Genomic DNA, 12,813 nt, shown 5'->3' with positions numbered 1-12,813 from the left:
TCAGGCTGGTCTGAAACTCCTGAGTTCAAGTGATCCACCCGCCTCAGCCTCCCAAAGTGCTGGGATTACAGGAATGAGCCACCACGCTTGGCCAGCTATTATTATTATTAACATTCTTCGAGTCTTACAACAGTGGAACTTTTAGTGCAGGATGCGAATTTCAGTATTAACCCCTTCCTCTCCCAAAAGGATTTGAAGCCCAGAGTAATTCAGCCGCCATGAATGAACCATTTGTTAGATGAGAGGCTACTGGAGGCTGAGCTTGGTAGGCTAAGAGCTTGCACGGGGTCCCTGACTGATGACAATACCCCCAGATTTAGGTCTTCAGATGCCCAGTTGGGTGTGTCTTCTGTTCCACTGTGTCCCTTCGGGCACTGTTCCCTGCCTTCTTTCTTTTTGAGACGGAGTCTCGCACTGTCACCCAGGCTGGAGTGCAATGGCGCGATCTCGGCTCACTGCAAGCCCCGCCTCCCGGGTTCACACCATTCTCCTGCCTCAGCCTCCCGAGTAGCCAGGACTACAGGCGCCCACCACCACGCCCAGCTAATTTTTTTGTATTTTTAGTAGAGACGGGGTTTCACCATATTAGCCAGGATGGTCTCGATCTCCTGACCTCGTGATCTGCCCGCCTCAGCCTCCCAAAGTGCTGGGATTACAGGCGTGAGCCACCACACCTGGCCCCCTGCCTTCTTATTCACCACCATCTTTCTGAATTGGGTTGCTCAGAACAGAGAAAGCAACATCAGCACATGGGCAAACATGGGGCTTCGTTTCAAATGGACCTGGGTTCAAATCCTAGTTCTGCCTTTTTTTTTTTTTTTTTTTTTTTTTTTTTGAGACAGAGTCTCGCTCTGTCACCCAGACTGGAATACAGTGGCATCATCTTGGCTCACTGCAACCTCTGCCTCCCAAGTTCAAGCAATTCTCCTTCCTCAGCCTCCCAAGTAGCTGGGATTACAGGCGCTGGCCACCATGCCCAGATAATTTTTTGTATTTTTAGTAGAGATGGGGTTTCACCATGTTGGCCAGACTGGTCTTGAACTCCTGACCTCAGTTAATCCGCTGGCCTCAGCTTCCCAAAGTGCTGGGATTAGAGGCGTGAACCGCCGCGCCCTGCCTAGTTCTGCCATTTCTCATGCATTCTCTGGGTGAATCACAGCATCTCTGTTAGCCTTGCTTCCCACTTCTGTAAAATGGGAGTGACTTTACATATATGGCCACCTCAGGGGTTTGTCACTAGAAGCCAGTGAAATAATGTTGAGTCTGGTTCCTTGGGGTTGAAATTGGGACCGCCAACCGCTTTCCTACCCAGAGCAGCAACCAGCCTATATGGCAGCCTTTTATGAATGAGGAAAAGACGCCACCTCTTGGCAGAAAAAAAAAAAAAAAAATTAAGAAAATGGCTCCCTCTTCTGGGTGCAAGTTGCCCAACACCCAGGAATATGGCTCCAAAAGCAATGGACTCCCACCCCTTTCTTGCCCAAAAGATCATCAAATGGAACAGCATGTCAAATACCTTTATTAAGTACTTTAAAGTTGGCTGGGCTCGGTGGCTCATGCCTGTAATCCCAGAACTTTGGGAGGCAGAGGCTGGAAGATCGCTTGAGGTCAGGAGTTCGAGACCAGCCTGGATAACATAGTGAGACCCTGTCTCTATAAAATATATATATAGATTTATTTGAGACAGCGTCTTGCTCTGCCGCTCAGGCTGGAGCGCAGTGGCACAATCATAGCTCACTGCAGCCTTAACCTCCTGGGCTCAAGTGATCCTCCTGCCTCGGTCCCTAGAGTAGCTAGGACTACAGGCATGCACCATCATGCCTGGCTAATTAAAATAAATAAATAAATAAATACTTTAAAGTTAAAAGTGCTTTTTAAAAAATAATAAGGCCAGGCGTGGAGGCTCACGCCTGTAATCCCAGAACTTTGGGAGACCGAGGCGGGTGGATCACGAGGTCAGGAGATCGAGACCATCCTGGCTAACACGGTGAAACCCTGTCTCCACTAAAAGTACGAAAAATTAGCTGGGCCTACTCGGGAGGCTGAGGCAGGAGAATGGCGTAAACCTGGGAGGCAGAGCTTGCAGTGAGCCGAGATGGCACCACTGCACTCTAGCCTGGGCGATATAACAAGACTCTGTCTCAAAAAATAATAATAATAATAATAATAATAATAATAATAGGGGCCAGGTATGGTGGCTCACACCTATAATCCTAGCACTTTAGGAGGCTGAGGAGTTTGAGTGCTTGGAGGCCAGGGGTTTCAGGCCAGCCTGGGCAACATAGCAAGACCCCATCTCTACAAACAAGTTTTAAAACTTAACCAGGCATGGTGGTGCATGCCTGTAGTCCTAGCTATTGCAGGGACTGAGACAGGAGGATCACCTGAGCCCAGGAGGTTGAGGCTGCAGTGAGCTGTGATTGTGTCACTGCACTCCAGCCTGGGCAGCAGTGCAAAACCCTGTCTCAAAGGAAAAAAAAAAACCTAGGAAGTGTTGTTCCCATGATAAGGATCAGCCTCCGTGTGGTGCTTCCTTCACCATTGCCCAATCCCCAGGTTCCTGGGTGCTTAATGTTCCCTCAGGAACACACCTGCTTTGTCTGGGAGAGACCTGGGCGTCTTGGTGGCGGGGTTTGGGGGTACTTGCTCATGGGCTTATGGGGCCTCTCTCTGTGTCCCCCCAGGTTTACAAGTCGTCCTGAAGTCGATCATGAAGGCGATGATCCCTTTGCTGCAGATCGGCCTCCTCCTATTTTTTGCAATCCTTATTTTTGCAATCATAGGGTTAGAATTTTATATGGGAAAATTTCATACCACCTGCTTTGAAGAGGGGACAGGTAGGTCCACGGAGCATGATGCATCTTTCCAGTTTTCTCCTTCAGGGACAAGCTCTTGGGAGGATTAGGCAGGGGTGTGCTTCTTTCTCCTGGCAGCTGGGAGGACCGTCTCCTTCAGAGAGCACTACAGGAGAGGCAGTGAGTGAAATAGCCTCTGAGATCTTAGCTGTTGAAAGGGGTGGGGTTCCACGGAAGGTGACCCAGCAGAGAAAGAGTTTATTTGGGAATGATCCCAGGAAGCACCATCGGGGGAATGAGGAAGTGAGCAGAGAAAGAAGGGATCTTTTAAAGAGTGTGCTATCAAGCGGGTTATCACTTAAAACTGGGACTGGATCCCCCTGGGCACCTCTGGGAGACAGCAAGGAACACACAACTCAGCTGGTCACGGTGGCTCACGCCTGTAATCCCAGCACTTTGGGGGGCCAAGGCGGGTGGATCACCTGAGATCAGGAGTCAGAGACCATCCTGGCCAACATGGTGAAACCCCATCTGTACTAAAAAATACAAAAATTAGCTGCGTGTGGTGGCAGGCACCTGTAGTCCCAATTACTCAGGAGGCTGAGGCAGGAGAATCACTTGAACCCGGGAGGCAGAAGTTGCAGTGAGCCAAGATCACACCACTGCACTCCAGCCTGGCAAAAGAGTGAGACTCCATCTCAAATAAATAAATAAAAATATAAATAAAAAAAGAACACACACCTCAGAGCCGTCCCAGCCAAGGGGCAAGGGAGCTGGGGTATTTATACACTGGCTTCTTTTTGACATTGGTGAGGACTGCTCCTAGAGTGGGAATTAATGCCTGGCACATCTGGCTGAGTGGAACAGGTATTCTGGGTGCTTTCAGACCTCGACCAGTGCTGACTTCTAAAGCAAGCAAGAATTGGGGAGAGTTGGGCCAGAAAAGGGTTATTGCCTCAATGCATTGTGAGTGGTACCTTGTAGAAGGTGAGAGACAGAGAAGATTCCAGGCACAGGTGCCATGCTAAACGATAGTTCTCATTTATTATAGGAACCCATGGATTTATTTTGTTCTCTGCCCTGAGTGCTGGGTGAGAGTACTGGATGAGTCCTCCTGGTCTCCCCCAACCCCCAGGATGTGCCAGAGATACCCCAATTGGGAGTCCTGGCACCAACCAATCAGAACCTAGCACTCAGCAGCATTCTGCCCCTCTCTGACTATGCCCACATTAACCCTTCAGTGGCTGGGTCTGGGGGTAGGGTGAGCCCCGGAAAAGCCAGGCAGCGCAGAGACACTCTCCCAGGGCTCAGCTCTGAACCAGCAGTGTGGAAGCAGTGTGTCCACCACGATCCACACTCAGGAACCAAATAGCCCTTGGATACGTTTTCAGATAAATCTTTGCCTGTCCAAACTCTAGCTGCTTGCTCTCTAAAGCTCCAGAATGAAATGGAATCAAGTAGGAAGGGATGCCTTCAGTATTTCAGTATTTGGACCACTGGCCATCTGGGTGCAGACAGACTGAATAGCAGTTCTGGTTCTGATGATTTGGGTCAAGGGAGCTGTGAATTGAAGGAGTGGATAGAAGGAATCAAGAAGCCCAAAGGGGAACCCAGGTGGGCTGAGAAAGAGGTTTCAGGCCCCTTATTTGGGAAAGGCAGCCACAGAAGAAGATTCTGTCTGGGAGTGGATTTCCACCCACCCTCTCCACCCAGTGACCCCCAAGTGGATCCGCAGAGGCAGCCCCTGAGCCCTCCCTCCCCACTCCTCCCCAGGGGGAGGGAAAACCCACTGGGGAAGGTTTATTTGCAATGGTTGGAGGTTTGGGTTTTTTTGTGGGTTTTGGTTTTTTTTTTTTTTCCTCTTTTTCTCTTGCTCCTCCTGTCTCTTTCTCTCCTGGGCTTGTGAAGTTTGCTCAATATGGAATGTCCTAATTATTTCTTTCCCCGATGAAGAAGGTGTTAATTGAGGCAGAGCTATTTCTGCTCCTGGCCTCGTCACCCAGGCGGAAATGCGAGAGAGAGAGAGAGAGAGAGAGAGAGAGAGAGAATATGGGGCAGGGCCACTTGGAAAAATCAGCCGTGAGCAGAGAAACCAGGACTCCTGGATCCTAGGTTTCTGTGAAGTTTTATTTTATGTTTTTCTACCCTAGACTAGCTAAAGGAGAAGAGGCCATGGGGTTGGCTTGGGTCCGAGTGGGGTTTTGAGGGGACAGATGTGGGTGGTGCCACCAGAGGGGAGGAAGCCTCGATTTAGGAGAAAGACTGAAAAGCTAGCTCACGATTAAAAATATAAGACGTGTGAGTAAGAGACAGATATATACAGACACCCAGGCAGTGGGTTAATTTTAAAATGTATTTATAACCGAATTCCTCAGACACTCTGGACGCTTGTTTTTCTAGAAGCAACGCTCAGAGTGTTTCGTGTCGGTGGTTGGGGGGTTGAGGGGGATTGCAAAGCTGCTAAAGATAGACCCGTTTTCAGTAGCATTCCTCAGTGTCGGGAGCCCAGTTCCTGTGTGCCCAGCACCGTGCCAATCGCTTAGAAGGAAGCAAAGATAAAGTGGAAGGCTTCCTGCTTTCTAAGAGCTTCCAAAATAGTTAGAGGAAACAAGACCCCTCATTTGCAGCCATTTTTAACAGTGAAGGCTAATGTGTGATTATACCCACGCCCCCCTAAATATGAAAATTCAGTAGCTATTGTATGCCTGAAAGGGGCCAGGTGCAGTGGCTCACACCTGTAATCCCAGCACTTTGAGAGGCTGAGGTGGGAGTATCCCTTGAGGCCGTTAGTTTGAGACCAGCCTAGGCAACATAGCCAGACCCTGTCTCTGCTAAAATAAAAATTTAAAAATTGGCTGGGTGCAGTGGCTCACGCCTGTAATCCCAGCACTTTGGGAGGCCGAGGCAGGCGGATCAAAAGGTCAGGAGTTCAAGACCAGCCTGGCCAACATAGTGAAACCCTGGGGGTCTCTACTAAAAATACAAAAAAAATAAATTAGCCAGGCATGGTGGCGTGTGCCTGTAGTACCACATACTTGAGAGGCTGAGGCAGGAGAATCACTTGAACCTGGGACATAGAGGTTACAGTGAGCCGAGATCACGCTACTGCACTCCAGCTTGGGCAACAGAGTGAGATTTCGTCTCAAAATAAAAAAATTTAAAAATTAGCCATGAGTGGTGATACATGCCTGTAGTCCTAGCTACTCGGGAGGCTGAGGAAGAAGGATCACTTGAGCCCAGGAATTGGAGGCTGCAAGGCTGCAGTAAGCTATGATGGTGCCTGCACTCCAGCCTGGGTGACAAAGTGAGACCCTGTCTCAAAAAAAAAAAAAAAAAAGAGAGGAAGGAAAGAAGGAAAGAAGGAAGGAAGGAAGGGAGGGAGGGGAGGGAGGGACTGGGGCTTTGTTAACTGGGCTACACAAAGAGCCTACATGGAGGGTGGGAACTGAGCCAGACTTGGACATGGCGTGGGGACAGAGAAGATTCCAGGCACAGGTGCCATGCTAAACGATAGTTCTCATTTATTATAGGAACCCATGGATTTATTTTGTTCTCTGCCCTGAGCCTTATGTTTAAAAGATTTTTGCCTTCCAACCTGTATTTATCAAATAATAGTTCATGTACCAAGTCCAGCATAAGTGAGGAAGGCGTTTCCAACAACTTAAGTTCATGGCGAGGCTAGACTTGGAGTTTCTATTCAGCCAGAGCTTGAAAGGCCAACAAGATTCATTCATTCAGCATTGGTTGATTTCCCTCTGCTGTGTGCTCAGTCAAGGGAGCAGAGAATTGGTGCTGCAAAGTCTGTAGCACATACATTGAGAGATATTTTTGTTGAGTAGGAAGCTGGAGTTTACACACACTCAGCTGTTTGTTTTCTTGTCCGACAATGCCACGGTCGTCTTTGAAAACCTTCAAAAGCATCGCTCACAGAATAAGGTCCTCTCAGACCCGCTGTGCTGGTAAAATGAGGACACTCCCAGATGTGAGCTTTCCTGCCTCCCTACCCCATCAATACCTTAAGATTTGGACTGACCTTTAGCGTTCAGCCTGACTGCCACCTCCCCAGGAAGCTGTCTTTGGTTTCCAGCAAAAGGGGTGTCTGTTGGCACGTTTCTCTCTCCTTGTGGCATTTTCACAGCCTGCCTCCTGCTATTTGGGGAGAAAGCTCAGCTCCTGTTCCTTACCCTTAGGCAAGGGTAGGAACTGTGTGTACTGGTGTCCCTCACCCCCAGAACAGCTCCCTGAGCCCAGTACATCCCAAGAAGAAAAAAATCAGCAAGGCTTATAGGAGAATAACACAATGCGCTTGACAAATTTGTCCTAATGGATGTCGGAAGAAGGCTGCACTTACCAGCTGCACCATGCACACGGCACATTTACTGAAACTGACTATATTATGGACCATAAAGTTTGTCTCAACAGAGGTCAAAAAGCTGAAAAAAATACAAATACAAAACATATTTTCTGACCGTAATGCAATTAAGCTGGAAATCAGTAACAAAAAGAGAACTCTAAAAGTGTTTGCAGATTAACAGACATGCCTCTCATTTATGGATGAAATGATATGATGTCTGAGCTTTGCTTTAAAAATATTCTAGGCTGGGTGCAGTGGCTCACGCCTGTAATCCCAGCACTTTGGAGGCCGAGGCAGGCGGATCACTTGAGGTCAGGAGTTCGAGACCAGCCTGGCCAACATGGTGAAACCCCATCTCCACTAAAAATACAAAGATTATCCAGGTGCAGTGGTGGCCACCTATAATCCCAGCTACTTGGGAGCCTGAGGCAGGAGAATCCCTTGAACCTGGGAGTTGGAGATTGTAGTGAGGTGAGATCATGCCATTGCACTCCAGCCTGGGTGACAGAATGAGACTCCGTCTCAAAAAAAAAAAAAAAAAATTCTAGTGGCAAGGCAAAGTGTTTGGAGGGGATACAGAGGAATAGATGAAACAAAATTTGCCAGAAGTAAGTAGGTAAGTGTCTAAATTGGTGATAGGTACATGGTGAATCATTATACTGTTTTATACTTCTCTCTCGCTCTCTCTCTCCCCCCTTCTCTCCCCGTCTCCCGCTCCCCTCTGTCTTCATATATATATATATATATATATATATATATATATATATATACACACACACACACACACACCCCTAATAAGTTTTTTTAAAAACAAATACATCTAAATTACCCATAGGTCAAAGAAGAAATAATAATGGAAATTAGAAAATATTTTACTTGAACAATAATGATAATGCATGACAAAATTTTGAGATGCAGGTAAAGCCACACTTAAAGGCAATTTATAGCCTTAACGGCAGTTAATCCATCCATCTCAAAAGTTTAGGAAAAGAATAGAAAAAAAAAAAACTCATGGAAAACAGAAAGAGAAAAGTAGTAAAGCTCAGAGAAGAAATTAATCAATAGAAAACAAATAATAGACCCCCAAAGCCAAACATTGATCTCTTTGAAGACTGATCACGTTTGTCCCAAAAGTTATTCGTTCCAACAGCATTATAGAGTCACTGGTCCCTATTTCTCAGAGCTGGTTTTCCCTGCTCCTTCCCCTGACTTTTCTCCCCTTCCCTTTTGTAGATGACATTCAGGGTGAGTCTCCGGCTCCATGTGGGACAGAAGAGCCCGCCCGCACCTGCCCCAATGGGACCAAATGTCAGCCCTACTGGGAAGGGCCCAACAACGGGATCACTCAGTTCGACAACATCCTGTTTGCAGTGCTGACTGTTTTCCAGTGCATAACCATGGAAGGGTGGACTGATCTCCTCTACAATGTAAGTGATGCTGGGACAGTGTGTGTGGACAATCAGAGTCTCAGGGAGGTGGCCTCCTGGGACCAGTGAGACTCCAAGGCTGCAATGGAGGGACCCTGAGCTGGGAAAGGCAGCCCAAGGACAACACAGCCCCACTGAAGCTGGCCTGAGGCTCAGGCTTTTGAAGATTACAGGGGCTTATGAGCAGAATTCTAACTATAGGGCATAGAAGTCTGGAGGGCCCCCAGATGCAACATCATTTTTCATTGTGCAAGTGTTTAGATATAATTTTAGATTTTTGAATACGGAAAGGTTATGTGATCCAAAAACCAACACAGATAAAAGATAGAGTAATATCTTTGGACGTAGGCAAGGGGTCCCTGCCCTGAGGCTCACCCAGCCCTTCTCCAGCCATACCACTCCCCGTGGGATGAGAAGTTCCTGGAGCCAAGGGGATGTGTCTACCAAGAGCTTGTGCCCCACTTTGTAGACCATGTTTTGAGTTACCAGGATCCTGGAATTCCCTGCCCATGGCCAGATTCCATGAACTTGCGTGCAATTCTCATATGGATCTGTTTGTAACCCACCTGAGGGCCAAGGACATCCGAGGGGTGGCTGTTGACACAAATGTGGCCAGAGCTTGGATGTACAAGCTGGAATGCCCACACATATGTGTGGAGCCCCTGTGGCAGGACAGAGCCATGACTAAGAAGAGAAAGGGACAGGACAGGGCTGGCTCTCCCCACACCTTGACCCAGTGCAGATATCCGGATTCTAAATTCCACCCTGACCTTCCAAACTGTAAAGGAAGGTATATTTGCAAAGTAGAAGCACACAGCATGTTTTATTTAGTTACCTTTTCAATATTTCCCCGTAGTATGTGGTCTGCTTTTGTACTCTTGCCCTAGATCTTAAAAATGTTAGGGATGTTTCTGGAAAGATGTATCCCTGCCCCCACTTGCATGCTACTTCCTCTTCCCACAATATGCAACCCCTTTAGTTCCTCAGAATATCCTTCCAATGTTTATTTATGCAATTATAATTATAAGCATAATCGAATCTATGTCCTCCCCCCTCTTTCTTATCCCAAGGAGTAGCATTCTATACATGCTGTTCAATTCTGTGATTTTTGTTTTCTCATAACCACACGTTCTAGAGATCTTTCCACTGCAGGACATGGACAGTCTCTCCACGGGTGCACACTAGAATGCCCAGCTAATTTTTGTAGAGACAGGGTTCTTCCGTGTTGCCCAGGCAGGTCTGGAACTCCTGGGCTCAAGCGATCCTCCCGCCTCTGCCTCCCAAAGTGCTGGGATTACAGGCGTGAGCCACCACGCCTGGCCTTCTTTATTCTTTTGCACAGCTGCATAGCATTCTATTGTGTGGCTGCCCATAGTTTTATTTGTTTGCCATTAAGAGAAATGCTTGACTGGCTTCCTGTCCACTGACATGGAACATGATGCTGCTCTGCCAGGAGCATGTTGCACGTACCTCTTCATACTTTTGCAGATATAGCTAGGGGGTTGGAGGGTCTCCATTCCCAGAAGTGGGATTGCAGGATCAAAGACTAAATGCATTTATAATTTTATTTTTGGGGAAGATTTTTGTTTTGTTTTTTTAGAGACAAGGTCTCCCTCTGTCGTCCAGGCTGGAGTGCAGTGGTGTAATCATAGCTCACTGCAGCCTTAAACTCCTGGGCTCAGGTGATCCTCCCACCCCAGCCTCCTGAGTAGCTGGGACCACAGGCACACACCACCATACCTAGCTAATTTTTAAGAACAATTTTATAGAGATGGGGTCTCACTATGTTTCCCAGGCTGCTCTCAGACTCCTGGCCTCAAGCAATCCTCCTGCCTCAGCCTCCCAAAGTGCTAGGATTACAGGTGTGAGCCACTGCACCCAGCCTAAATGCATTTATAATTTTGATAGATATTTAGGTGTGCAAGTTTTAAACCCCACTCTGTCCTCACCACAGTTCACCTTCCCTCACCTACTAAGCAGGTAAGCAGTCCCCAGGCAGGTCACTTGTCAGCAGCTGGAGCGGGGCAGAGCCAAGGATTCAGGATCAAACACAAGGATGCCACAACTGTAGTGACCCCATAGAGCACCGTGGGGCTGCTCCATACACACAGCTCTGTTGACCAGTGGAGGTCTCCTCTTCACCTGCCCTAAGGGCTGAAATTACCATTGAAGTTTAGGCCAGCGGTTGGCCTGCCCCGGGAGCAATACCTGGCTTCCTCCTCGTGTACATAGAGAAGCTGAACTTTCCTCTTGGTCCTAGTGTATGTTCCTTAACAACCCATTTATGCCTAGTGTTCCATTATTGGAATGCTAATCCTGTGGGAGTTATTTACATCCTGCTGCTCAAGGTCATCACTAAGGTCTGATTTTTCACACACACAAAAATTGCAACCTCCGGCATAAATGGGTTAAGGAATTTCCCCACTTGTGGGTGGAGGGAGATTTGCAAAAACTCATCCTTGTAATCCTGATCAACAAAGGCCCGTTTTAGTTGGGAGTAGGCAGCAAAAGGAGCCACATGAACAGTTGCGCCTGTCACGCACTGCACAAGAATGTCATTCATATCATAGACAACATACGATTTCTACTGTTATCCTGATAATTTATTGACAGAAAAAAGGATGTGGGGAAGGGACATGGTGTTCTAATTTGCATGAAAACCTCATCTGAGTGTAGCATCTCTGGGAACAGGCAGCAGATCCGAGCTCAGGCCCTCTCTTGGCCCTCACCTGCAAACAGCTTGGACAAAGGGTCAGCCCAATTGGCCAAAACTCGCTGGGGAATTTTTGTGGGTTCTAGGTTTTTACTTTGCAAGGCTGGTGTGAGAGGAGGCTCCAGCAGGAAATGAACCCTCCTGAGAGGGAAAGAGACTGGGAAATGGAGAAGGCTGGGAACTCAGGGAGAGAATGGGAGTGGGGAATGGGAGCTGAAAAAAATTGTGAGCATAAAAAAGGGATATGTCACAGGGTTGGATGACCAGAGAAAGCGTCTGGGGGTTCAGATTAAGATGCTGGGGGCGTGCCCAGTGGTGGGACAGGAAGCGTGATTTCCACAGGGCTCGGTTATAAACATCATTGTCCAATGGGTGTTTGCCCTGGAAGCCTCTAAGCTTAGAGCTAAGCCACCTCTGGGGACACAAACTGAGTGGTTAAGAGCAGAGACTCAGGTGTCAGCCTGTCTGGGTTCCTTCCGACTCTTCCACTTCCTTGCTGTGCAACCTTCGGCAAGGTGCTTGGCCTCTCTGTGCCACTATTTCCACATGTGCAAAACGAAGAGAAGCATAGTCCCACCTCACAAGGCATGAGGACTAAGTAAGGTGGATTCGCATGAAGTGTTTAGAACTGATCCTGGCCCGGGGTGACCTCCGTGTAAGTCAAATTCCCCACCCTGCATGGTGTTCCTTTTAGAAATGTGCATGAATTTTTCATTGTAACAGCTCCAGCAGTGCCTGAGGAAGTGGAGTGAGGTGTGAGAGGTCTTACTTTATTCCCCTCGCTGGCCCTGCTATTAACCACTAACTCAGAGTAGCTTTCTAGCACTTTCCACACATTGACATCCCACCCTCGTCCTTTGGTTAGCAGCCCATGCAATGATTTGGCCTTAATGTGAACCTAGAACACAGCTTCTCGCCCAGGGATGATTTCTGCCCCCAGGGGACACTTGGCAGTGGCTGCAGACATTTTTGGTTGTCACAACTGGATGGGAAGAAGGAGGATGCTATTGGCATCAAGTGGGTAAAGGCCACGGATGCTACTCAACATTCTACAATGCACAGCATCCCCCACCTCTGCCCCACCATAGAGAATGATCCAGGCCCAAATGTCAGTAAGGTTTCTGTCAGGAAACCCTGGGTCAGAAGACCAAGGTTCCTTGAGGACGGGGATGCCTTATACTGCAATCAGCTGTCACTCTCTGCCTCTCTCTGGGGCTGCTGTGATCACCTGGCCTGCATGGACAACCCCTAGGAGCAGTCCCCAGCCAGTGCCTGGAGAAGTCAGTGGATAAATACCCCAGCTCCCTCCCTGTCGGGTGTTTTGCTCTGCCCTGCATCTCTCCAGTGGGATCAGGCTCTGGTTGCCCGCAGGGTTAACCTGGTCACGTACACACCCTTCACTTGCCACCTTCTCTTCCCTGTCTGGTATTTCCTGGGATGAACTTTTAGATTTATTTCCTGGGGCTGCTATAATGAAGCACCACAGACTGGGTAGCTTAAAACAACAGGAATTTATGGTCTGAC

The 12,813-nt window shown here is 48.1% G+C and overlaps 1 protein-coding gene across 9 annotated transcripts in view; it reads left to right on the top strand.

The window, feature by feature from the left end:
* CACNA1A (calcium voltage-gated channel subunit alpha1 A) overlaps positions 1 to 12,813 on the top strand; it is a 418,584-nt gene that overhangs the window by 255,664 nt on the left and 150,107 nt on the right. For all 9 annotated transcript variants that reach the window (XM_054673094.2, XM_054673090.2, XM_054673092.2 and 6 more), the window contains 2 exons: positions 2,685 to 2,837; positions 8,383 to 8,576. In XM_054673094.2, coding sequence (XP_054529069.1) covers positions 2,685 to 2,837; positions 8,383 to 8,576 — 347 coding nt within the window. The remainder of the gene's footprint in view (positions 1 to 2,684; positions 2,838 to 8,382; positions 8,577 to 12,813) is intronic.

Source organism: Pan troglodytes, chromosome 20 (genome assembly GCF_028858775.2).
Source record: "Pan troglodytes isolate AG18354 chromosome 20, NHGRI_mPanTro3-v2.0_pri, whole genome shotgun sequence".
In the NCBI taxonomy this organism is placed as follows: domain Eukaryota; kingdom Metazoa; phylum Chordata; class Mammalia; order Primates; family Hominidae; genus Pan; species Pan troglodytes.
The sequence above is the reverse complement of the archived record's forward strand: the minus strand, read 5'-3'. Positions and strand labels throughout refer to the sequence as shown.